Raw genomic sequence first — 26,707 nt, 5'->3', positions numbered from 1 at the left:
TTTAGCCTTATCTCTGTCTGGGCTTGAATGGGTTTTATCTCCAAGCTGCTGGCAGAACCTCTGTCTCCTGAAGAGTCATGGCAGAGGGACCCAAGGCCACTCTGGAAGTGGCTGGATCATTTTCCCCTGTCACAGTCCCAGACTGAGCACATCATCTACTCAACTGCAGCACCAGACTGAGAATCATTTTTTTATTTTAATAGTAAATGTTCAGAGAGGGAGACAATTCATGGCTTCTGGGAAAGGAGAAACTTCACTATATATAATTACATGACTGTATGAGCAAGCTATTGAAGTAGTTTAATGAAAATTTGGGGAGGTTCAAAGCTTCCAGGCAATGAGGGAAGATGCTCTCTTGGGTATTATTATTATTTATAAATAACTTAATAAAAGATCATAAAAATCAGCCAAGCAATTCACGATTTAAGAGTTTTTTTCCTCTAAAAATAGTTTGAGCTTCATAAGGGTAAAATCAACTATTTCTTTTAAACTTCCTGTGCTGTATTTAAGACTTTAAAAAACCCTCTACCCCAAACCACTAGACCAAAGCTTCTGTGTCTCAGTGTTGATTTACATACTTGCCTGATAGTTGGATTGCTTTAACAATACTGTAATCAATAATTTCCCTGACAATGATGACTGTTGTGACATTTTTATGCCTCAATATGTCTAAAGTGACGGGGACACCAAATGAAAAGAAAACATCAAACCCACCACATGCAGCACAAAACTTAGTTTGGGAATTTCCTGTGTAACTTCCAGTACAAAACTGAATTATCCAGGTGGCAAAGGGTGCAGCCACATTGACATTTAGAGCTTCAAGCTCATTGTTTGCTTTTCATCTGTATGAAAAGTGAAGGTTTATGGATGAAATTCTGTGTACCCCAGGGAAAGTGGCTATGGAAACCCTTGCAGTTCTTTATGAATGTCTGCAGAAGTTAAAGAGCAAACCCTCACAGAGTGAAAGATTACCTGAATTTATAATGGAAAAACAGTGACTGGGACAAAAAGTCTGCTCTGGTTCTTGATTCTGGGCTTCCCCTTAGAAACAGCACTTTGGTCTTAATCTGGGGAAAGGGAAGGGTATAAAACCACACTTCAGAGCACTGTGGTTTCTTCTGAAGTTTTTTGGTTCTTTCAGAAATAAACAAGTCGCTGATGCATGTTTTATTTGTTTTTAGCTTTCCTTTCAACACTGTTTCTTAACTAGGACAGCTTCCCCCCTCCAAGGTCTGTATTGAAATTAGGGCTTTCAAAAGTGCTGAAATCCATCCTGCATGGGTTGGTACTGAAAAGCAGGTGCAGCTTTTCAAGAGATTCAACAATTGTGGAGTTTTATAGAATTCCTTTTGTGCAATCTGAGAATCACTTCTATTATTCTAATGCAGCATGCCATTTTTTTTGTCAGTGTGGCTGTGCACTTCATTATTCCTTAGGGCCAGAAGTGCTTGCTCATTATTTGCTATTGGATCCTCCAGTAAAAACAAGCTCTTGAACTCAATTTGATGTGTATGGGTATGTTAAATAGTGATTATTTCCATTTTCTCATATACAGAGTGTATCTCTGGAAAGTTACCACACTACTGCATAAATGTCATTCTTGAGTTTTATTTAATTTCAACCTCTCCTAATGCATCAGAATTAGGTTCTCCTCATTCTTGGCTGCTGAATGGTTGCTGTGCAGATATTTTCTTGTTCTATCAAATCCATGATGCTAAGCAGAACTGGATCCAAATTACCCTTAAAGCATCCCTATTTTATCCTAATAATAGAGTTCTGTTTAGAACTTTTCAAGGACTTAGTTCTGTTGTGATTTGAAAGATGCAGAGTGTTTTCCTCTCACTTGAGAGACTTGTTTATATCAAGAATAGTTGCACTTCTGTGGAAGAATGCATCTTGTTCAGTCTCAGACAAAAAGCCCTGAGAACTCTGGGAAATTGGGTCAGAAGAAAAATGCTGAGATCTTTCCCCATTAATGAATTGCATCCTGGATTTGGCTTGTGGATGGTTTTAATGTAATGTGCACTTTACATTTTGAACCACAAGTGTTTGTTATGTTGCATAGTTAACTATGGAGCTTTAAGAATCATTTTTTTGTGACTTAATTAACAGGCAGGTAGAGAGTTGTAAATCAGGTACCTCAGCCAAGTCCTGCATGAAAGCCACAGAGCTTCTCCCTAAAAACCCTCAAAACCACAGCAGGTGAAAATGCAGCTAGGGAGCAGAACACGTGTGTGTAGTGTGGATTTTAGGGTTTCATGCTACATTAAAGTTGGGTTGTCATCCTAGGGATAACTCTCACTTCATTTCTGTGTTAGCTGGACTGGAAATTAAAAAGATATTTATTATGAAGTTGTTTACATGATGGGGCTCTTGTAGAATACATTCCCCTTTGTGCTCTCCTGGTTACTTAGGAGCGTGTGAGTAGCAGAACAGTTCTTCAGCTTTGCCAAGCTTTAGTCAAAAAACACTGAGCTAGAAAAGTGATACAATCTATTTTGTTACAGCACAGACTACAAACAGCTTGTGTTTGTTGTAAGCCGAGCATCTCCTGTCTGTGTGTGCCCAACAAATCAGCTGTGACAGGTTATCCTGGGAGAGCTCCATTCTAGTCAGGTCAGTGTCACATATCAGAGCCTGTGCTGCTTGGGTTTGAGGGGTTTTCCCTTGATCCAAATGCCATGTTTTAACCCAGGGGAGATGGTGCAGGCAGCCCTGCCTCTGCGTGCTGATGTGAATGCAGATGTAAAATTTGAGGAAATGCCGATAGAGTCCATTAGGAAGTTACTGGAATTGTTCTGACAGTTGTGGTTGCTGGTAATGACTTACAGTAAGTCCTGCCCTCCTCAGTTCATTTCACTTCATTCCTATGGGTAAAATGGAGCAATTATATGGGAGGGTCAGTCTCTCCAGGAACTTCTCCCAAGCATGAATTGAGATCTCATTCCATGGTGCCACCCTGGCACTGGGTTTGTGCTCAGCCAGCTGCTGCACTTCATGTGGGCAGCAGGAGCTGTTCTCATTTTTGAAGTTTTTACCTGTTTTCTTTGGGTAAACTGAGCACTGCAGGTTATTGAGAAGCTCTTATTCCCTTATAGATTTGCTCTAAGGGAAGAGGTATTGCTGCTGCTCACCCTCTTGGGGCTCTCAGGCACTTTCCCAGCCATCTGAATGCCAAAGAGCTTTCTTGGCTAACTCCTCTTTTAGAGAAATAGTTGCTCCACTCTGACAATTCCCAGGCAGCTCCATGGAGTTCAGTGGAGGTGCAGTCTATACCCTTTGGAAATCCAGCAGAAGCAGTTATTGGTGTTATCAGAGCTGAGAAGGTGGATCCCTGTTTTAAGGTAGAAAATCCCTTGGTACTTGTTTACCTCCTTTAAACTGAGTTAGAGCAACTAATCTTTTGATTGGTTACATTGCACATGTAGATGTGTTTACAGCTGCCAAGAAAATGCTTTTTTTAGTGTATCTAAAGTCCAAATTGCTGAAATTGATGAGCTCAAGGTGTTTATTTAGTGATGTATCCAGAAGTCCTGAATTTGTGTTACAGGATTGCAGTTGGAGGGAGGAGATTTCACCAGATTATTTTCCTGGAAATCCTTTGGCAGATTCTTCCCTACAGTGAAAGAGATGCCTTCTGTGTATATTTTTTTTTCCTCATGTACAATTTCTTTCCATCTGGAAAGAGATTCAGCACCAGACAATGTTGGTTTACTCTTGCCTAGAGCAATGGATTCTGTTCCAGTGCCTTTCATTCTAGATTTAACAAACTGCTTGCATTGATGAAAAGCAACATGATATGGTGCTTTTTTCTTTTCCAGTTTTGCAACTATTCCTCATTCTTACTGAAAGTGTTTTCTGAGACATGCAGGAATAAGCTTCCTGAGGTGTTCAGAGTGTGTAGGTGTGATGATGTTGAGCAAATTCATCCATTGATTAATGCTCAGGTTTGTGCTGGGTTGTGTGTTTGATTGTTGCCTTCTGCAAGAGACAACGTGACAAAATTGCATTTCCTTAGCATCCAGATTAGTGCCTGAATTAACACTCAAAGAAAACCCACAAACAGAGCAGTTTGGGTCAGTATTTGAACCTTTCTTTGCTTTCAGAGTGGTTTCTGTGGGGAAACTGTTAATCCCTGAAAATGCCAATTTTCCTCATATCTGTGTTTTTGACCTGCCAGGTTTTCTCATGATGGAAGTGGAAAATGTATGTTTCTTAATCAATTATATTGGTCTTAGACAATAAATAGGCTTCTACACCAATTCATGTCTTCTTTAGCAACTTTAAATTGAATCAAACTTGGGAAAATCTTTTAAAATCTGGAATTTCTTGTTATCACAGGGAGGAAAAAAAATGTGTTCTGCTTTGCATTCTTGTACTTAAGTTTTTAAAGAGCTTAATGATCTTATGAATTTTTAATATGATAAGGAATGTTGATGGCAAGCAGAAAAAATGAGTTGGAGATGGAGTTTTTTGTGTGCACAGTATTTTTTTCATTATTATTCTGTTATTATGATGATGGAAATAATTGAGTGTATAAGTCAGATTTGCCTCATACCTGTGTATTTGTATTAGAGTGTGTTTTACAGGATTTGCATTCCTGGAAGCTCCAAATTACCTGGTGATCCAGGACTGTGACAATATCAAAGATTTATTGGAAGCAGTTTGAGAGAGCAAAGACTTAGTGATTTATCTTGCAGTTAAGGAAAGAACAAAGTAAAATTATAATTTCTGTAGTTATTCTTTATGAAAGGAAGAAAATAGTTATCAAGTGCTATATTAATTTATTCTACAGGGTTTTCCCTCTCCCATTTAAATTATTCTATGTGATAGTTGCCTTCAATTTCATCTGAAAGGTTTAAAGGATGTTGTGAAATGAATTGTGTGCAATGAGTTTTACTGCTCTGCCCTGGCTTGGTTTGGGTATCAGCAGCAAAATCTGTGGATATGGGAGAAGGCCATTCCTCAGCTGAGTATTCATCTATATGAATGAATTTTATTGAAGTACAGACACAGAGATTTGCCTTACAAACAACATAAAATGCTTTCTTTTAGTTGTAAAAGCCTGATGTGATAAACAGGACTCTTCTCTATCTTGGAGGCATATTTCACTTAATTTCTCCTTCAGATTAATTTACCTGTCTGCATATTTAAAAAACAAGCTGTGCCATCTTCTGCAGGCAGCACAGAGACCTGGTTATTTCATATGCATGGCTGCTGCTGCTGGGTTTGTGCCATTCCTTACAGGAGGTGATTGCCTCAGCAGCTTCCAGCCTTTCTTTCCTGTAGTATTTTTAAATGGTTTTGTCTGTCTGGACAGGTGAAAATGCAGAGTTTATTGAAATAGATGGCAAGCCAGATTAATGATGCCCAAAACCATCTTTTGCTTGGATGTTCAGAAGGAAATGTCCACTGGATTTGTCTTTGCTTGGACAGCAGAAGAATAAAGTCAATAGGTTTTAATTTAAGAGCTTCTTTTGGTAGTGTTTTGAATATGTAACTTAAGCACAATTGCCTCGTTCAATGTTATTTTTTTATCCTGGCAAAGGATTGAAATGAACATTATTTTTAATTGTGAGAACAGCTTCTATTTGTGGATAGCAGGTTATTAATAGTCAGATCTGCAAACTTCCCTTATGTCTCTGGGTCCTGTTGTACTTTGTGTTCTTGATCTTCCTCAAATCTGACTTATTTTTGTGGTTATGAGCTGGAAAATGAATGAAACAGATGCTTCTGTTTGGGTGTCACTGTGAGTGAACTTTACAATCTGTATTTGCCCATCAGAATCCCTGAAATGTTCCTGCTCACACTGCTAGGGAATGTTGTGGCCATTTCCTGGGGACTTTGTCCACCTTGCAAGGAGAGATGAGTTTGGAAATCCTCTCAAGAGCTGATTCTTCTTGGGGTGGGAAGAACACATTAGTTGTGCTAATAAATAAATCTGTGCTTCCTTTAGTCTGCCCTTGCCCACACATCTTCATTCTGAAGAGAATTCCTGTGTATCTCATCCTTTTAAACACTTGAGGTGACTCCACATAAATTGAAAAATGTTGATTTTGAGGTTTCAGCTGCCTGCTGAATACTCTGTGTTGGCATTTGCAGCTCCTGCCTATGTGTGTTGGTGTTCAGAACTGGTTTTTACTGGTTTATACATTTTTATGACCTTCTGCCATCATTTTACAGGTAGCCACATTCCCAGAGTTTATTTTTGTGTGTGTATAAACATACAAACACATATAAAAATAAAGCAGTGTAATGTAATCTGAAGCTTTTAAATAACTTTTTGTGTTTATGTGTCTGACTAAGTAATGAAACTGCCCATCTACAGCTTTCTTTAACATAAAAAGCAGTGAGTGTTCCTGCTGCAAACTGGCAAGACTAATTTTGAGGCTCTAAAAGCCTTGGAGGGCATCCTGGTTCACTTGAGGTCTGTAAAAGTGTTCAGCTTCTCTGTCATCTTCAGTTCATCAACATAAAAATCATATAATTTCATCAGTTAAATGGACAAAGAGCTGGCAATGATTTTTCTAAGGTAGGTTTTTTAATAGGGCTGGTCTAACATTTTATTCCACAGATTTTTTAAAGTGTAACCTGTTTCCAGCAAGGTTTTTAAATACCTTCTTATTGATAATTTTTTTTTTTAATTGAACCTTTTCTAAAATTATTCATTCTTGTGCACTGCCTTTGCTTTTGAGGCTGTTTTCTAATGGTTTTGCAGTTTATTCTTATTATGCCCTGCCCACATAACACACTTGTCTGCTAGAGACTGTCTATGAAAGGCACATTCTCAGCTGGATTGTGTCTCTTGGAGACTCAGTGATTACAGAAATTTTTCTTTAATGCATTGCTTTCCTGTTCTGCCTGCCTGGGGGACATTGGGAGATGCTGTGAGAATGCTCTGTGTACACAGCTAGGGTGTTTCCCTTCTCTGTGCCAGTGTAATAAACACCACACAGTGAATAAAACTGATTTATTTCCTTAAACCAACGTGCTCACAACTGATGTGAATTTTAGCATAGCTCTGCTGCCCCAGTCGAGTCCATGGCAGCTTAAAAATGAGCAAAATATTTTTAGTGCTCTGTTCTGTGTCTGTATTTCAAGCCATGGACAGCCTGAAATAGCAGCCTTTGTGCTTTCACTCCTCTTCACAGACAAATAAAGTCATTTTGTTTGCCTGTCCCCCTCCCTGAGCAGGTCACACAGTGTGTGCTCCTGCCCAGCTCCTTCCCCACACCTCCAGCTGGAGCTGGGGGGGGGGAATCTCCAGAATTCCTGTGGGAAGAAGAAAAGTTCCAAATCAGGCAGCTCTGGCTGAGTCAGAGGCAGAGCTGTGCTGTTCTGGGAGCTGGCAAAACACTTGGAATGAGGAGGGGGTGGAGGATGGAGATGGCTCTGCCCTATTGGCATCTTTGGGTTTGGCAGCAATAAATTCTGATTTTACACTGGAAGCAGTAGCCAGTGTAACATAAAACTACTTTTCTGTCAGGCTGATTTCCTCCTCAAGCTGCAAACTCAATTTTTTTTGCAGCTATTCTCCAAGAATTAGTATGAATCTGTGGGATAGATGGAGCAGTTGTTGGGGTGCATTGTTGTTCCTGCACTGGGGGAATGATGCAGTCACCTGTTCCATGTCAGGGTTACACTGGAGATATTGATTGCTGTAACAAGAGATGTTTATCTGGCATTTCTGCAAAGCAGTGATTAAAACCCTCTGTGAAAGTTGAGTACAGAAGAGGAGAATTAGCAGCAGTCTTTGAGGATCTTGTTACTCCCTTAATGGTGTGTGTAGGGTTTTTAAATGAAATATTCTCTCTGGTGCTATGCTGGGGGCTGCTCTTTTCCCAGGGCTGGATCAATGTGTGGCAGGGAGTGTCACTCAGGGCCATGTGTCACCCACCCAGGGCTCTCTCTGGCCCGTGGCTGTGCTGTGTTCCAGCAGTTCTGTTCTCACCCAGCCACAGAAGCAATTTGCCAGCACCAACCAAAGCTAATCCTGAGCAGGGCTCTGAGATGGACCCAACTCTCAGCTTCTTAATCATTAATGACGTTTTTTTGAAGGGGTGGGCAGAATTAAAAAGCAATAAAATTACCTACTCCTTTCTCTAATACTCCTTTCCAAACATAAATCATGGTGCCAATTCCCCTTTTCTTGTCTCCTCAGTGTTTTATGTGTTTTTCTGAGCTGCTGCTCTTGCTACACTTAGGAAATGCTGCTCCAGAGGATATTCCAGTGCATCTTCCCAAAGTCTGTATAAACCAAACCTATGGAGTGGCAAAATGTGACAACATCCAGAAATAAAACATTCTAAAGGCAAATTTATTAGGATGATGATGGGGATCATTGATTAGGAATCTAAAGTAGTACTTAGTGCTTGTTACTTTTTTAACTTGTTTTGTTTTTTTTTTCTTTTGGCTTTCAGCTCAGATCGACTGATAGAAGAAACAATAAGGTAGGAATGAATGTAAAAATTTTCATTATTTTCTGTACAATCAGCATTTCCATTAAATTGTGTCTAAATATATCAGTCACTATATTTATCCAATAACTGTATTGTTTCCAGCTCCTTGGCAGTATTACAATGAATTGCTGGTGGGTTTGCTTTGGGTTTTTTTCTATTCAATATTGACATAAGAATGTTGCTTAAATATTTTATTCACCCTAGCTTAGAAAATTTGGGTTTCTGCTCAAAGGTGAATCACCTTTGGTGCAGAGTGAATCTCAGGCTGAGCTGTTGAGGCTATTCCAGAAGTCAAGGTGTTTCTTCTCACAGTGACACTCACCTAAAACCTGATTCCTGGAATCTTTCAATGTATTCAGAATATTCAGCACCCAGTGTGCAGCTGATACAGGCAAGGGCTTTTACCACAGCTGCTTGAGAGGCTATTGCTGTTGTACATTTATTTATCTTTTGGAGTTCTTATGTTGTTTGAATACTTAAATGATACCTTCTCTAACTGATCTAGACATTTTAGAGCTGCAGCAACATAAATTTTATTATCTGTGCCCTTCCCAAGCCAACCTTTTGCAGACCAATAACTCAAACTATAATAATGCTCGATTTAATGGTTTTAAATTTTAGATTATTGCTTTAAAACGAAACAGAAAAAAAAAAAAAAGAAGGCAAGTAAGATTTGCTTTCAGACAATGCATGTACTGACATAAGTGACCAAGAAGAGTAATTAGAGGTGCAGCAAGGCTGTGTCCATTAAGGGCTGGCTGGCTTAAATACACACAGTGGGCTCAGGATAATTAACATGGAGGAAGAATGTGTTAAACCACATCAGTGTGCAGTGATGAAGCAGAAGTGATCAGTGCAGTAATACCTGAAAATGTGGGTGCAGTTTCACAACAGCTTCACAGGAATATTTCTCCAGCTTAGCCCAGCTGTATTTATTTTGGGTTCTAGTTCTTTCCTCACTAAAACCTTCTCCTTTATTGTTGTGCTTGTAACCCTACTTTTCCACCTCAAAAATGCTCAGTGTTTAGTAAATCTTTTCTTTGCTGCCAGTCCAAGTAAGCAGAGCATTAAGCAACATATGGTGATTTATTGCTCTTAATATCCTGCAAAATTACTTGTAATTACTTGTAATTATGTCATTGGTCTGGCTTCTTGCTTCCATGTCATCAGAGGAGCTCAGAGCTCTCAACCTTGCACCATTTGTTATTTGTAGTAAATTCTTGCTTGAGGTTTTGCCAAAAGTATTCTACAGTTTTTTAGTAACTACATGGAGTAGGAAATGTAATTCCACTTATATCTGAGTTGAATTCTGCCTCTGTTGAAACCAGGGTGAATTTTTTGTTAACTCTTTTTTTCTTGTGATCCCTAGCAATGGCAAGTGTTTGGGTGTGACATTATTGATGGTAAATCCTGCTGCCTCCTAAGTGAATTTACCAGATGGAAGTTTACCCAACTCACCAATTGTTTTATCTATTGGAACCCAAATAAAAGAGGGAATTGTGCAGAGGAAACTGTTTGAGGACAGATTCCTTGAGATGCAATTAGCTCAGTCTGGCTACTACTCTGTCTTCAAGGTTTACATCTGCTGCAGTTCATTACTCATTTTTTAATTAAGCAAGTCAGGAAATCACGTTTTAATTCCTTCACACTTCACACTTTTATTTCCTTAGGGTTTGTTACTAAGCACTGATTCTGAACACTGGAAAGCACATTTTTGTGTGTGCAGAGGCTTTTGTTGACAAGCTACAGCCACTAATTGTGAGCCCTTGCTCTGATTTTCTGTCAAGAAGAGAATTGAGGAGTCTGACTGTTCCTCCACAGAGCAAACATCCGTGCCAGGGAGTAAATGAGCACCTGAGCTGAAATGATTCAGTAACCAAAGCCCTGAGCAGGGCTGTCACTCCAGATGTGTCATTATTACTAAACTTTTAATCAGTTTTTAAATGAATTACGTGCCATGGGTTCTCACTGCAGCATGTTTCTCTCCAGAAGCGAGTGGGATGTGATACTTTGTACTGCAGTTCTTTTGGAACAGCGCTCACTTCTCTTGGCCAGATTTAAATATAAGCAGAGATTTTGCTTAATATGTTTGGTGTTCTCAGGTTTTCATTTTCAAACATTATCACTTCTCCAAAATAGCAGACCATTTATTTCTTGTTTTCTAACAACTTGTGTTTTTATGTTGGCTTGGTTTAAATATGTTTTATAGTTTTGCCTGTACAGTGTGACAAGTTCTTAGGATTTTATTGTAATTCTGTTTCTGAGCTCTGACCTATCAGTGTTTGTATATTAACAGATTGGACTGAAGCCAGACCAAAGCCATAGATTTAATTTTTTTTTAATTGTCTTCTTATGTATTTGGACTATCTCTTTAGGTAATAATTAAGATTTAATAAAAGAGAAAACTCAGCTGCATTGAGTGTTGACTTTTCAGAATGGAAAGGCATGAGCTACACTTTGAGAATTCTCTCATTTCACAACCACCTTGCCAAAGTGTCCAGGCAACATCACCTGCATTCCTGGGGAAATGTTTCTTCTGTTTTCATCCTAGGCTTCAGCAAAAGAAACAATGTTCTTTAAAGGGATTTGCCAGGTTGTGCACGTAGGTATGCATTGATACACGCACATATGTGTATATTTAGAGATACAAATATAGAAATGTATCTCCAGACAAAGAATAAGTGATGCAATCAGAATTTTTATCAATTTAAACCTAGAGCTTTCATTTCTATGCACAGTCACAGAGTCCATTCCCTAATCATAGACCTTGTCATGAATTTCAATGAGCAAGTATGATTCATGGCATGCAAAATGAAGCAGAAGTTCCAGTAATACGTGAATTATTTGATTTTTAATAACACAATTTCTTTCTTTAGAGCTTTGTTTTAGCTCTCCAGCAGTGTAGATTTGACTGATGTGTCTCAATGGGTGAAGCCAGGAGTTGATTTTTTGGTACATTTCCCTCAGTGACTCTGGATGGATGTGGCTTTCAGCGTGGGGTGAAATAACAACAGCTTAAACATTTATTTAAGTCAAAACTCAACTTTGCTTTCAAGTCAGGCAGCGTTAAAAGTGTCTCTGCATGTTAGATTGTCCATCTGGGATAATGCCTGGAGGTGTTTACTACCCTGGGCTTTTTGTGCCAGTGAAAACAGCAAACTAAGTACAAATACCAGTTGGGTTTGCTTTGGAGGGAAATTTGGCCACTCTCATACCCACAGCTCTGCAGAACAATCAAAGGCAAACTTGGAATGTGGCAGGAGTTCTGAGGGAAATATGGCTGCAAGCACAGGAGTTTGAGATGCTCCTGCTGCTCTGGGGAAGAGATAGGTGGGTGTTTTATGGCTGTGACCTTGGGCTTAGCTGGGAGAGATTTCTCCAGGAGTGCAGCAATGCTGAGCATTGTACTTGAGCAGGGCTTTAATATCAAATATAGAGAGCAGGCCAGATACCATCTGGTTTTAGAAACTTGGTTTACACCCAGCTCTGGTAGTTCCAGCCAGTGCAGCACTGAGAATAGTTCCTGCTGGTTTGCAAGTGAAATGTTAGATTGGGGTCATCTCCATTCCTGTAAGAAATGTTTCATCTTTTTATCGTCAGCGTCGCGCGCCGGTTCCGGGACGTCGGAACCAGGTCGTGGTGATCTGGGGAGTGACTAAATGGGGCCAGTGTTGTGAATGGGAAGAATGTGATTAATTTTTTAAAATGTGCATTTGTCAGTGAGGCAATGGCAGCAGCAAGTCAATGAACATATGTCAGGGATGGGAATGAAACCAAAATTCTCTGATGGAGGATATGAGGAAGCTGCAGTGCTCGAGATAAAAAAACCAATCCCTGCACTGGTCCCCAGGAACTCTGTTTTCTGCTGCTTCTTAAATTTAATAATCTCCTTTACAGATCTAAAGGCTTAGATAAACCAGCTCAAGGTTTGAATAATCAAATTATACATGAGCAACATTGCTTTTTTCTTGAATTTTGATTTGTTAATAGTAGCTGGAATCCAGTTAAACTGTTGTTCATGAATATCACAATTACATTTCATTACCAGACCATAGCATATTAAAAATGGTAATTACTCCAGTTTTTTTCCTTCAGAGCTCTCCAGCAAAACCCAGGCCTTTGAGCTAAATTCTTAAAAATACTGGATAAAAAAAAAAAAAAAGAAATTGGTTTCAATCTCTTAACCCTTTACACCTGCCTTTTTGTATCAAATGGACAGTTTCACTCCCCAGATGTTAAAGCAGGAACCTTTTGTTCTGTGAATAATTATTTCTAAAGGCATTTTGGAGGTGGCTCAGGAGCACTTTATACACTGGCAATCATCTTGTGTTTTCACTTCTGTAAATGAATGGATGTTTTAATGAGTCATTGGATGCACCTTACAAAAATATGGGACTTAATTCAGAAGTGCTTTAGAGACACTGTATTAAAAACTCATCTGGACAAATATCAAGTGAGTGTGGGGGTGGGAGATAGAAATCTGTAGATCACTGAACAAACTTTCCTCCGTGCAAATGGGACATATGTTTTTTTCTAACTTGATTCTTAGTAATTCAAAATTCCTTAAGTGTTCTTCTTAACAGCCGATTTTTAGTGGTTTTGTGGGTTTCTTGGTTTTTTACTTTAGAGGACTAAAATACCTGCATTGAAAAATTATATGTTTGTATCTGGTGAAAGCAGCATTTCACATTATCCTACCTCTGAAATGTCAGCTTTAGTGTCCTCTTGTTATATTTATCTGTTGTGTTGTTCCACTTCAGTTTTACTCCTCCAGAACATTTCCCTTCCATATTTAAGGCTCACAAACTCATCCAAGAACTTCTTTTAATCATTGTTATTCCTGTAGATGAAGTCAACAGCAGTAGAGGTGACTTTTCTGAGTTATTGTGCAGCCTTGTTGTATTTATGTCCTGCTTTATGTGTTTTTGAAACACATGCCAGCAAGGAGAGCAGTATTTGCCATATTTTTCTTTCTCAGGCAGTGTCTTCAGAGCCCAAACTTTGTCAAATGATTAATTCTTTTTAATCTTTGTTAAATATCTTGGTTTTAAGAGCAGAGTTGCTTTTTTCTGACCTCCAAACTGTATTAAATTTGAAATGGAAAACTCTGGTTTGTGTTTGCCTGTGTTGGTAAAGAAACAAAGAAAATGAAAACTTATATACCATGGGGGATATTCTTAATTAGGACCAGATCTCAGAAATTATTTTTTTCTGTGCTGTGATGGAAGCATCATTTGGGATGAATCAAACTTCTTAATTTAATGCTTAAGCCATGAGAGCATAATTCTTATGTTGCTTATAAGGTAATTCCAGTTTTCATTTGGGCTGGAGGAGAAAAGTCAAACCCTGCCTGTTTGAAGAAATCTGTGTTTCACACTGTTAACAGTTTCTATACAACTGAAATGGTTTAACTGTAAAAGACAGAGATTAATGGAAAATCTGTGGTTTCATTCATGTTGCTTTACCCCATTCATTGTCCTCCTTGCTGCTTGTTCTCCTCTTGTGTGAGCTCTGAATTATTCTTAGCACCAACAACTTGATCCTCTTTCTTTCCCCAGCATTGCCATGGCAACAAAAGAAAATATGACTTCCCAGAGAGGCATGTTGAAGTCAATACAAAGCAAGATGAATACCTTGGCAAGTATCCTTTCTCCTAAAAATTGGTGCTGCCTGTGCCTAAGAAGAGTTTTGGTACAATTTTTCACTCTGTCATTTGGGGGTACAGCAGTGACAAACAGGCCAAATTTTTATCAGTCTCACCTGATAACCTGATTGAAGCATCTTAGTGCTAAATGTGGTGAATAAGTTGGTTTTGGTTAAATTTGGGCAGTGCATAGAAATTAACAGAATTTAATTGTCAGGTAGAGGTCTGCAGCAGCATTTCTTGGCCTTCCCTGCTGTATGTTTTTGTAGAAGTATAACTTCATTCCAGGTCCTGCTTTTTGCTTTCAAAAAAGCTGAAGCTTGGTGTTCATCACTGCTTGCTGTGCTTTACAGCTAAGAGCAGTCAGGGCCTGAGTATCCTCTTGTCTGTCACAGTCTTGTAGATGTTAATTAAGATTTTGGATGGTTGGTTTCTGTGCATGTTCTGTCTCAGGCCTGAAGATTGTGCCACGTTGTAAGTCAGGCATGTTTGTGGTTTTCCCACTTATTCCTTCCCTGCTGCCAGTGGCAGCTGTTTGATCAGACACATGACATCCTGGAAAGATCTTGGTAACCCAGAAATTTCATTACAGTTCTTAGCAATTGGCAAGAACTTTTCAATAAAGTCTCAATAAGCTTTGGCCTTAAAAAGATTCTCGATTCCAAAGACATGAAGCTCTGAAGCTGATTGTCTTGTTGGCAGTTGTATTTTGTACATTAAGAGATAGATTTACACCCCTGTGGTTTCACAGAGGTCACACAGTGTGTGGGTCATGCAGTGTGCAGGATTTTCTCAGTCAAATGCCTTTGGTTGTTCTTTTCACCAGTAGCAGAATCCCACTGATGTTTTATATAACCACCCCATTTTTTTTCTCATTTAAGCACAGTTAGTAAAGTAACTAAGCTTCACATACTGAGATTAAAATGCTGGTATTTGAGGTGACCAGGTGGTGAATCCTGTGTGAATGTGAGCTCTGGGCTGTTCCCTTTTCTCTGCTGGTTACAATCAGTGAGGTGCAATCCTGCTCCTGTCCGAGGGGGTTTACTGTCCTGCATCCTCCAGCTTGAGGAGTAGTTCCAGTGCTGGCATTTCCCCATCCAGGCTTTGGGGGCTGCTGGTTCATCCCTGTTTGCTGCTGGGACCTTGACTCAGAGCCCTGCAGACCGTTTCCCTGCAGTGAACAGCCTGATCCAAAGGATCAACCTCCGCAAGCGCCGGGATTCCCTGATCCTGGGCGGCGTCATCGGCGTCTGCACCATCCTGCTGCTCCTCTACGCTTTCCATTGATGGATGTTCCCCCCCTGGACTCTGCTCAGACTCATCACCACCTTCCCTCCCCCCAGCCAAGGAAAAGGGAGTGGGGGAAGCATCAGAACTTCCACAGCCTGCTCGTGGCTGGGGCTGTCAGCATGATGTCTGCAGCTTCTGATGGGTAGACTGTGACACTGAAGCTGCAGTGTTTCTTCTCCCCTGCTGTTCACCTTCCTTTGGGTTAAATTTGGTGGGATTTGTCTTTCATTCCCTTTCTCACTGCAAGGTAAGTGCCCATGGGATGCTTAACCAGAACTGGGGGAACACTTCCAGTGCTCAGCAGTGCTGGGGAGTGGAAAAGGATTAAGTTTGCCTTGGGTGGAAGCTCAGCAGGAAGGCTTTTCCCTCTAATCCCAGCCCAGTACTGAATTTCACCCTGAGAGATGAATATTGCAGCTTTAAGCCTTCAGGTTGCTTTACTACTAAATACATGTTCTGTAATTCTTTTTAACTCCTGGTTGAGATTCTGGTTATTTCTGCATAATTCGTGCTGTGAAAACTGTGCTTCACACAAATTCCTCGAAGTTAACAAAAATAAAAGGGGAGTTCTGTTCACTTTTTGCACAGAATATGAATAAAGTACCCTGTGAGGGAGATCATAAGATTTCTTGTGGCTTTAAAGGGACTGACAAAGTCCCCCTGTGTAAAAAGGGAGCACAGTCCCAGCAGCTGTTTACTCAAGTGTTCAGTCATCTGAAAAGTGACCAAACATGAGTTCACCCAAAGGAATCTTCTGGGTGCAAATACTTTGATTTTGGCTGGCATCATAAAGATCTTCATAAAGACACGAGAAGCAGTTTACAAAGCCTATACTGTAATTTAGGTGAAGTTATTCTGATAGTGCAGTAAGAGGGATGTGATCTAAACTTGATTTGAAATGAAAATGATGATGGTTATAGCTGAGGCAAAAGTTTTGGACATAACTCCTCCTAGCAAAGAGCTGAATGTATGAATAGTGAAACTAGTGTTATTTAACATTATCTGGGGGGGAAAACATTTTTTTGGTCTGCACAGGCAAAAAGAACCCTGTTGTTTGTCTGTAAACAAAGCTGACATCTGCAGTGGCTTTGATACTGCAGCTTCCCAGATTACAGACTTTTCTGCTCTTTCAACAGCACTTTTCCATCTGTCATATCATAACCCAATAAATTCGAGCCTTGGCACTGAAATACCTTTCTAAGAACTTGATTAACTCTTTTCACAATCCTCTCACAGTGCTCCTAACAGATTCTATGTATTCCATCACCCACAAATGTCACACAGTCCCCAGGTTCTCCTCTGGAACAGAATCCAGCAGGACAGACACAATTTTTTACTTCATTTTATAGTGTCTGTGAGTTGGAGGGAATAGAGAACTTGTGTAGTGTGCAAACCCACACTGTTACACCCAAGCTGTCTGCATTTAAAGGCTTCTTTGCAGACTTAATAACCCTGTGCTAAAAAGTCAACAAGGGCTTCTAATCAGCCATCCTGCCTTTGGGATTTGGAAGTATTTGGAATTAATATCTGTAAAACTGTGGGGCTTGTATTTGAAATAAAAGGTGATTATTTGGTTGATTTGGGAACGTTCCCATTTGGAGATGAAGTGTTTATTAAGGGGGTTTATGAAAAAGCTTGATGGATGAAGGAGGGTTATTAATGGATCTGTGTGTTGGGAGATCAAACTTCTTCTCCCTGTTGCCTTTTCTTTGATTCCTCCTCCACCCTAAGGGACCCTGATCAGCACTTGTGCATCTGTTTAGGATTTGTAGGATTTGGTTGCTCTATAGTTGGCAATATAAGATCTGCAGTACCGTAAATAAATTCATTTATTTAATCTTATAACAAGTCTTTTTATTGGACTTAACTGATTATTTGGTGCATATATTTAATCTTATTGTGAAAAAGCTGCTATGGAAAATATGTAGATTATAATAAATATGTAAACATAATTGATTTTTCATGTTATGAAAATGTTATGGAGGAACTGATATATTTTAGTATAAAATAATGGAAATATGCTGAATTATCTCTGATAAAGCTTTACTGGAAACGGTTTTGGTGTTGGCAGCCCCTCCATGGTTTTTGTTTGTGCTGGTTTTGAGTCAGTTTTGTGTTGAAAAATACACTTAATTATCTTTGGAGTTTTCCCTTCATCATCATCTGGCAGAGTGAGTGGGTGTTGTGCTGTGCTCCCTGGAGGGCTGTGCTTGCATCTGGCCCAGGGAAAGGCTTCCAAATTCAGGAGAATCAGCCTCATAATTCATCTCTAACAGCCTGGACCTGTGGTCAGTACAATGGACTGGAAAATGAACACAGTGGATTGTAGCATTCTGCCTCAAATCCCAAAATAAGGTTTGTGTGTCTCCTGTTGCTAAACATGTTCTTGGAGTTTTTCATTCTGTGTGGCTCCTCCTGCTCTGAGGAAAAGAGATGTGGTTAAGGAATTCTCATTCCTGCAATTCCTGCCAGAGTGGTGGTTTCCTAACTCAACCCAACAGAAGTGTGCTAAGAAAATCATTGCTGACTCTGAAATTAAGGAGGGGAATCCATGGTATTTCTGCAGGGTGTGTTCCACACACACAGACACTTTTTCAATTTCTGCTTCTTTCTTCCTGCCAGATAAGTAGCTTCTAACCTGGCCAGGCACTGGAACACAAAGGGTCATGTTGGTAATGTTGATGCCACACTTCACACTGGTGGCAGTATTTTTATCCCTGTTCTTCAGACTATTTTTTACCTGTTTATCTGATCTTCAGTTTCTGGTTGCTGCAGCAGAGCAATGGCATTTGGGCAACACCCAGAGCTGTGCCAGGCTTTGACCTTCCTGGGCAACATTTTTTTTTCTTAACCAGTATTGATTTCAGGAGTTTTGCATATCAGAGTGAGGTGTAAATTCCTGCTGGATTCATGACACTGAGTAATCAACTAAAATTTTCATTTGTAGTTCAGAAATGCTTCACTTGCATTGTCTTAAGATTAATGTGAGAGGAGTCAGTTCCTTGCTGGATGTTGAAAATGCAAGAGCAGAAGCAGATTTTTAGGTGATGTGGAAGTGTCAGGTGAGTTGTTCACTGCTTGTTCTCCAGGGTGTGTCCCCTGAGGTGCTGCTTTCCCAGGGAGCCAGGGCTGCTCCACCACCTCTGATGGTGCAGCTCATTTAGTCTCAACTAAATGAGAGTTTTAACTCTCTAAATGTAGCAACTTGTTTCCCAAGATCACTTGAGGCATAACTTTTCCTATTTTTTCTGGTTTTGTCCCCAAGTTTTTGTTTGAGACAGGAAGGAGAGGTAGCAGCTGTCAGTGCTGAAGGAGGCAATGGTTCTGAGATTCCTTAAAACAGAATTGGAATGTGCAGGACAGGAGGCTGCAGTGAGAGACATCCTGAGCCATTCCAGGTCACATCTGCACGTCCCTCTGTGCCCTGCACCTCTCCTGTCACTGCACATTTCAGCCAGTGGTGATGTTTGAGTCCTGAGTACAGCAGCAGCTGTTGGTCTGTGTGCTACTGAGTGAGGAAAGCAGTTAAATAAACACTCTACACCCAAACCAGCTTTTTCTCACACAACATCCCAGACCTTGTAAATGAGTTTCTGATTGCACTTTCTGATTTTTTTTTTCTTTTCATACACGTTCTTGAAACTTCTATTGTAACTGTAATTATTTTTGTTCTCACCTATTGTGCATTCTCTGTATGTATTAAGAAAAAAAAAAAAAAAGGCTTTGATATGTAATTTAATAATAAATTAGAATTCTAAGCAAGGTGCTTGGTTCTTTCTCCCTTTGACAATTTCTGCCTACCTAAACTTCAGTGAAGATGCAGAGAGGATTTATCTCAGCCCTTTAGAATTGTCCCTGGACATACCAGTCAGTGTTTTATATCAGATACCAGATGTGATGGGACATTTCCTGACCCAGAATGGTTTGAGGGGATGTGTTCCTCTGCCTGCACCTGCAGTCCTGGGCTCATCTCCTGCCTGGGAGGGGCTCATTACACTCGTGCTGCTTTTCACCAAGTGGAACAGGGATGGTTTTCATTAGAGGTAAGTGTTAAAAAGGGAGATCCCACTCTGAATTTCTGTGTTCTCTGTCACCCTGTGGTTTTCCAGCACCACTGTGGTCTGTACCTCCCTCAGGTGTTCCAGGCAGTGTCGTGCCTGATGGATCCAACAGCCTGGTGCTTTTGTAATCAATGCTAAATCTTTCAGTGCCACTCCAAATTTGTATTCTCAGAGCAGCAGAGCTGCCTGGTGTTGTGATACCTGTCAGTGCATGAGCTGGGAGTGGAGAGAGGGATTTCTCCTTGCAGAGCTGTCGTGCTGTGCCTGTAAAGCAGAGATACATCTCTGTATCCCTAATGCCTGCTAAATATTCACGAGTGACCAGATGCTCTCCCAAGGGAAGGCTTTGGTTGTATGTCTCAAGCTAAAGGAGGAACTTCAAAAAAACTTCGAAAATGGAAAGGCAGTTCTGGTTTCAGATAGTGGGAAGTGCAGTGAGTTTTTCCAGTTGCGGCGCTGGTAATAAGTGGTGCATAAAATTCCATCTTCGTTTGGATTAGAAAATAAATTATTAATGGCACTGAATCCTTTTTTCCAGCTCCCTGTGCAGTCAATAATTTATAGTGGCACCGGCTTAGGATATATATTTTTAACCATCCGCCTCCCAGAGTGGTGCTGTTGGTATCCTCGCTGCACTGGGTGTTCCTGCATTATGGATGAGCCTGCTGGGCTCCCCCAGCCCGCTGCCATCCCACCAGATTCCCTGCTCCCAGGGAGCCCAGCACCGCCTTAGAAATTCACCCCGAGCCACCCGAGCGCCTTTGTTTCCTCGCTGCCACCGAGCGTGGGCGGCGAGCAGCGCCGTGAACTTGATTTTGGAGTGTTTTAATAGAAAGCCGCGATGTTTGCGGTCGCTGTTGCCGCTCCGTGCATTGCCAGCCTCTCATGCAGCATCCCCAGGTAGAGAAGCGGCGCTGCCCGTGCCGTGGCAGCTGCGCTGAGCTCATTAAACCCTCATTAAACCCTCGCCCTCCTCCTTGCCGAGCTGCCCGAGCGTGTTCTGCAGCTCTGCCCTGCTCCATCCTCGCCTGTCGCAGCCCTCGCCGTGTTCTTTGTTCCTAATGGGACCCTGAGGCTTTGCTAACCCAGATTCCAGAGCGCTGCCAGGGAGGCAGGAGGAGCCTGGCTGTAAATCGCAGCCTCTGCACCCCTCCGACAGCCTTTGCCATTCTCTCATTGCGGGTTGTTTTCTGGTTCTCTGGATTTGGACCCTCTGCCAGCTGCGGGGTGATTTTGAGAGCTCTCCTGCCATCGAGGCTGATCAGATCTTACATCTTGTGTTGCTTTGTCTGCTCACTGCACTGCCCATCCAATGCTCCTCCCTTCCTTCCTGCGTGTTTGGCTTCACCTGGGCATTTCAAACACATGGATTTAATTTTAGTTTCATAATTTTCGTTTCTTTCTTAAAAATCCGTCCTTTGAAATCCAGAAGGGTTGTCCAGGGTGATTGAAGCTTATCAATCAAAGCCAAACCTGAAGGAAATTCACTGATAACCATCGAGGTGCACAAGCACAGCATGGGGCTCTCCCACAAATGCTGTAAACAGGGAAAATTTCAATTTTTTGTTTCTTTTCTTATCTCCCTTGCCCATACCCATCCATATGATGCATAGTTCTTGGAAGTGGAGACAATATTCTTCATCTTTTGTCTTTCTAAAGCTGCACTGAAAATAGAAGCTCCTCTCTGCAGGTTGCAAAGCCCCATTGAGCTGCCAGCTGTACAGTGGAAACTTCCCCAAGATGTTTGTGGTACCTGTGCCTGGGCATGTCATCTGCTACAGAGCTCTCCTGCTCCAGACCTGTGCTGAGCTGGCTTCTCCAGAGTGAAATGCTGCTGAAACATCAGATTTTTAAAGGGAGCATTTTCTAAAGACTCTGCAGGATGCTCAGGAATGTTGCAGGTGTAAAAAATTCGTGAGTAGCTGGGAAAGTGCTGATCAGGTGGCCCTGGCAGGTCCAGCTTTAACACACAAACCACAATTTATTACATTAAAAAGCAGCTGGGCCATGCAAGGACCTTCTCCCCACTGGAGATTGGTGGGATCCTTTGGGTGACCCCACTTTCAGTGTCAGGGGAGGCTGGAACAATCCTGGGGCTTGGCCAGCCTTGATGTGGGACAACACCCAAGTGCAGGAGAGGGGACATGTGGATATTTCCCTGCTGTTCTATAAATGCAGCTCCCTCTAGGTCAGGCATGTATCACCAGTGCTAAATTTACTTCAAAATATTACTGAGGTGGGGAGGTTTGTGACTCAGGTCTATAAAAGCATGTACTGCTTATGTAAAGAAATAAGTTTGGAAAGAGGCAGGAGGGGGCTCGGGCTCCAGCTGGGACCATTCCTGCTGTGTGTCTGCCCTCTCTACATAAATAGCTCTTTGTACTGGGGACCAACTGCACCTCCAGGTTGTGTGTTCTTTGCAGCAGGATCTGCTGGCCAGCTCTTCCTGTGTTTCCAAACATTTCAGGAAATAGAAATAATTTTCAAGCCTACGCTCTGGCTTAGATGAAATTATTTTGAAATAAAAACCAACAAACATTGTGGGATGATCAGTTCTTGTAATAGTTCAGGGTGACTTCAGATCAAGTTGTGTCACTCTGGGAGGGCAAAGGAGAGATTCTGCTGTGAGGATTTTGGTATTTGGATTCTTTTCTTTCACTCAGGTGTGTGTGTGTGTTTGGTCTTGGAAAACCTGAGTTCCTGGAGTCAGCTTTGCCATGCAGGCAGGCAAGTGTTGGCCATTCTGCATCCTCAGGTCTAACCACAACCCCCTCCCAGGGGAATGAGCCTCTCCCACCCTTCCTCAGGAAATGCTGTTCCTTAACTCAGCAGCCAAGTTCTTTCTGCAGTTGTGCCCCTGGGAGGTGAGTGCTGGTGCTCTGGGAATTCTGGGCAGGGGAAGAAGAGCTGTTAACTCATTTTTGAGGACAATTCAGCTTATACCCACTCTGTTTTGCAGTCAAACATCAAGGTAGAATTAGAACATTAAAGACAGGAGCTCATTTTGTTTTACTGCTGTTTGCAGCAGACCTGGACTGGCTGCTCCAGACCAGTGAGGAATCACAGCACAGGCTGTGAGGGACTGGGTTATTTTTCTGCCCATCTGGAGTTGATGAAATGATCCATCTGCATTGATCCTTGCTGGGAAGGAGGGTAAAACATGGGTTTTATGAAATTGTACCTGAGATCGAATAATTGGAAGAAAAGGCTTTGGAATCCACAGTAATTAAACATTTCCAGGAGACAGCAAGGTGCAGGAGCTCAGCAGAAGGAGACATTCTGCTGGGAAGTCTTTGCTTTGTTTCACACTGTGTGCTATTAAAGCAAACAACTTCACAAGCTTCAGAAGCATTGGCAGCTCTTGACCAAGAATAGCATCTCACATCACAGCTAAGCTGGAAACAATGAGGGCCAGCAGTCTTCAGTTGGTTGAGTTTTTTTAGCCCATAAACAAGGTAGCTGAGCTCATGGAGAAATCCCCATTTCTCTATTTTAGGTGTTGTAAGATGTTTCAAGGATCCAGCAATAACCACCATAAAGGAAAAGTCCTCATTTAAAGCAGATCTGCTGGAATCTGCAATTCCCACTTACCTGGGCACGCCAGGCTCTCCTCCAACACATAAATCCTAAATCCTCACCACCTAACCCAAGCTTGTGCAAAGTCTACCAAACATGTCTTGTCTGACTGAAGAATTACTCTGAGATGTGATAGAAACATCCACCATGTGGGATCATGTGGAATCCCATCCCTGGAAGCACTCAGAGGCACTTGGGGAGGTGGTTTTGAGGTGAGCCTGGCTGGGATGATCTCAGTGGGGTTTTGCAGCCCCACTGATGCCATGCTGAGCTCTAGTGCTGGCTCAAGGTCTCTCTGGGGATGTGGGAGCTGTGGCTGTGTTGCTCCCACTGCATTTGCAGCTTTGGGCAGGATGCAATGTGCAGAGCTGCAGAACAGCTCCAGTCTGCAAAGGAGAGGCTGGGTCTGGGTAGGAAAACAGAAGATGGAGCCTTTCAGCACTCTCACAAAGACAAATTCATTTTTTCTCTGCTCTTTTGTTGTTGTCTACCAGGGATGTGTTTGGTGAGCTGCTTCAGATTTTGAAGATGTCCACAATGCATCCAAATTTAACCCTTTTTTTTCATCTTTGCAGCTAATAAGCTGTTCTGTGGGCAGGGAGAGTTTGGGGTGCAATCTGTTCTTTTTGGCCCCATTCTGGGGGCTGCATCTCTGCACACCAGAGCCAGGATGTTCATGTGCTGCTCATCACAAAGTCTCTCTGCACCTCTGCAGTCCTGAGCTCTCCTGCTGTGGCTGCTGAGCCCAGGGCTCCATCCCCTCCCAAATGAGCTCCCGAGAGGCTTTGAGAGGAATCCCTGAGCTGCTCATTCTCAACAGCAGCCAGCATTAGAAGCCAGAGAGAAAATGGAAATATTCTCCCTGTGTTTTTCATTCCTAGCTCCTGACTGGAACAAAGTCATGGAAACCAACTGAGGAACTGGTGGCCAATTTTCTGTCCTTTGCCTGAACCCCAAACTCATGCAAATTCACCAGTGAAGACAAAACACTGGGAGATGATGGGAGAGCCCATAGTGCTGGGCAGAGAACGTATGCAACGTGGAGATTGGATGTGAACCTCTTGCTGTTCCTGTGTGAATCTATTATACATGAGCCCATCAGAGCAGGGTATTAATAAAACAGGAGCTAAAGAACTTGGCACTGCCTTGTCTTCAGTGAAACATCAGAGCCCAGGCTGGCGGCGGCGGCCTTTGAAGTCTGGGATTGCATCTGGTGACATGGTCAGGATGCTCCAGGGGGAATCTCACCACTGAAGGGGAATCTCTCCACAGCTGGGGGTTTTTATGTGATTCAAATCCTCCTCCTCCTTCTCCTCCTCTTCCTCCAGGACAAAGCCATTGCTAATTTTTTTTTTTTCTTTTTTTAATGCTTGGTCTTCTGGCTTGCTGAATTCTTTAGGCAATGCACAAAGAAGGATGAAGTGGTTTAAGGCTGCCTCAGACATCCTGTGCTGGGATGCAAAGGGCATCTGTTCCAGGTTCTCCCCACCATGACCCCTCTGAGCCTTTTGTTGCACACAGGTACCACCAACCCAAACCCTCTTTGCTTTGCTGAATCATGGGGGGTAAGTTACACTGAGCTTTCTAAACATTCTGTGTCTCCATCAGGACAAATAAACGTGGCTCTTCAGAGCTGCCCTGTAATCCCAGCTGTGCTGCCAGAGCCCTTGTGCACACAGTGATGCCTCTGGCTCTGCTGGGTGAGATGCTGTGCCTGAGGAGCAGAGGCTGTGTGCAAACCCAGCCTTGGTGTAAAATGGGAGTAGCTGAAGTGTGGTGTCAGCTTGGACCTGCCTGGCTGTGAGTTATTAACCCTGGCTGATGGCTCTGGGAGGTTTGAGCAGCTGCTCTCTGAGCCCTGGGATGTGAAGCTGAACATCAGCTGAAGCTGATTTAGGTGCTGTTACAAGGGGAAGGTGCTTAGGGGTAAGAACCAGCAGATCTAATTAGAGTTGCAGTTTCAAAGCACTGGGGAATGGATGCACCAAAGAAATGGGCTTAATTTGTTAAAAATGCCCCAGTGGGCTGCAGAGCTGGGGAGGGGATGGTGCAGTGAGAGAAGGGCTGTGGGGTGGGAAGGAAGGCTGAGCACAGTGTGTTGTGTTGGGGGCTGTGGAGCAGCTCTGTCCCTGGGCAATGCTTGGTGCCTGATCCACAGGAAACCTTAGGGACAGATCCTCTGCTGAGCCTGACTTACAGGGGCTGGGCTTTGTGTTGTGGGCAGCAGCTGATCTAGAACTAATTCCAGTTCCTTGGATTAATGTCTGAGATGCTCAGGAGGGTAACAGTTCTGTTTTCCATGAGCTCACAAACATTTAATCTCCATCCTCTCTGGCTTTGAGTACCTGTGGGGTTTTACTGCTCATTCATTTCCCAATGCCCCAAAACCCTACAGCATCCTTAAGGAAGGGCAAGAGGTGTTTGTCAGAGTGAAAATGACAGGCAGGCCAAAGGCTGTCACAGCAGAGGGATTTGGGTTTGGATCACAGGGGTGGGTCTGTTCACCCTCCAGCTGTAACCACTTCCTAAAGGTGCCCAGGGCAGCTGGGTCTGCTCCACTGCAGGGTTTGCTGATGATTATTGGGTGGCTCTGGCAGGGAGGAGAGTCCCAGACCCCTCAGTGCTCCAAAATCCCTGGGCTGCTCCAGGCAGGGGCTGCCCCTGCCCCAGGGAATCCCAGCATGTGCTCCAGGCAGGGCCATTAATCCCTGAATGATGCTGCAGAATTTCCCTCTGTCTTCTCCATCCCAGCCATGGATGGAAGAGGAGGTGCTGTGCTGATCCCAGGGTATTTTCCCAGGGCTTTTCCTCCCTGCTGTTGTTGGAGGCTCTGCCTCCTTGGCTGGGGAGGGAAGGAGCTGCCCTGGGGTGTGCACAGGCTGAGATTTGATGTGTGGGACAAGCAATCCATCCTGCAGGCTGGGCTGGGCTGGAGCCCTCTGCTCCCAGAGGGATGGGAGTGAGAGCAGAGCTGGATCCAGCTGAAGGAAGGGCTTGTGCCCCTCAGCTTCAGGGAGGATCTGTCACCCTGGCTGACCAGTGGACACAAATAAACCCTGGTGGTGACCCCAGCTGGGTGTGGCAGTCAGCTGCTTTCCAGTCTGGTTGGAAAAACTCCTGGGGAAGTGTTTTTGGTTAAAACCAGCACCAGGCTGCTCTGCCTGCACCTCTCCCTGCTCTGACTTGTGCTGTTTTCTCTACTCTTTGCCTGTACATATTATTTGCAACCCACTGCACCCAAAATACCAACTGGTTGCTCTCAGAGTGTGAAGCAATTGCTGAATGAGTAACTTGGATAATATTTTTTTTCTCATTTAGACAGAAGAAACCAGTTCAGCTTTGACCATGCATGTTACATTTTAATTTTTTTTTTCTCATGCCAAGAAATACAAAGAAAGTATATAAGATATACCATACCATCCTGCAGAAAAAGAAACATTTGTCAGCAAAGAGAAGCACCCAGCTGCAATTCCTGGTGTGTTCATGCTGTGTGTGAGCTGTGGCTCTCCCAGGGAGGGGATGGACCCTGCACTTCCATGCCAGGGATCAAGTCCTGGCACTTCCCAACAAGGGCTCCCAGGTGGTGTCAGGGTTGCCTTGGTGAATCCTGCACATGTTCCCTTTCTGATGTTTCTTATCCTGGATGGGTATTTATAGGTTGGAATTTTGCTACCTAC

General features: G+C 42.5%; 1 protein-coding gene across 2 annotated transcripts in view; it reads left to right on the top strand.

Annotated features, from left to right (window-relative positions):
• GOSR1 (golgi SNAP receptor complex member 1) overlaps nucleotides 1-19,151 on the top strand; it is a 28,397-nt gene extending 9,246 nt beyond the window's left edge. For both annotated transcript variants that reach the window (XM_079325110.1, XM_079325109.1), the window contains exons 7-9: nucleotides 8,421-8,450; nucleotides 14,018-14,100; nucleotides 15,266-19,151. In XM_079325110.1, coding sequence (XP_079181236.1) covers nucleotides 8,421-8,450; nucleotides 14,018-14,100; nucleotides 15,266-15,390 — 238 coding nt within the window. In that variant the 3' untranslated portion in view covers nucleotides 15,391-19,151. The remainder of the gene's footprint in view (nucleotides 1-8,420; nucleotides 8,451-14,017; nucleotides 14,101-15,265) is intronic.
• Nucleotides 19,152-26,707: the final 7,556 nt, after the last annotated feature.

Source organism: Erithacus rubecula (genome assembly GCF_903797595.1).
Source record: "Erithacus rubecula genome assembly, chromosome: 22".
NCBI classification, from domain to species: domain Eukaryota; kingdom Metazoa; phylum Chordata; class Aves; order Passeriformes; family Muscicapidae; genus Erithacus; species Erithacus rubecula.
The sequence above is the reverse complement of the archived record's forward strand: the minus strand, read 5'-3'. Positions and strand labels throughout refer to the sequence as shown.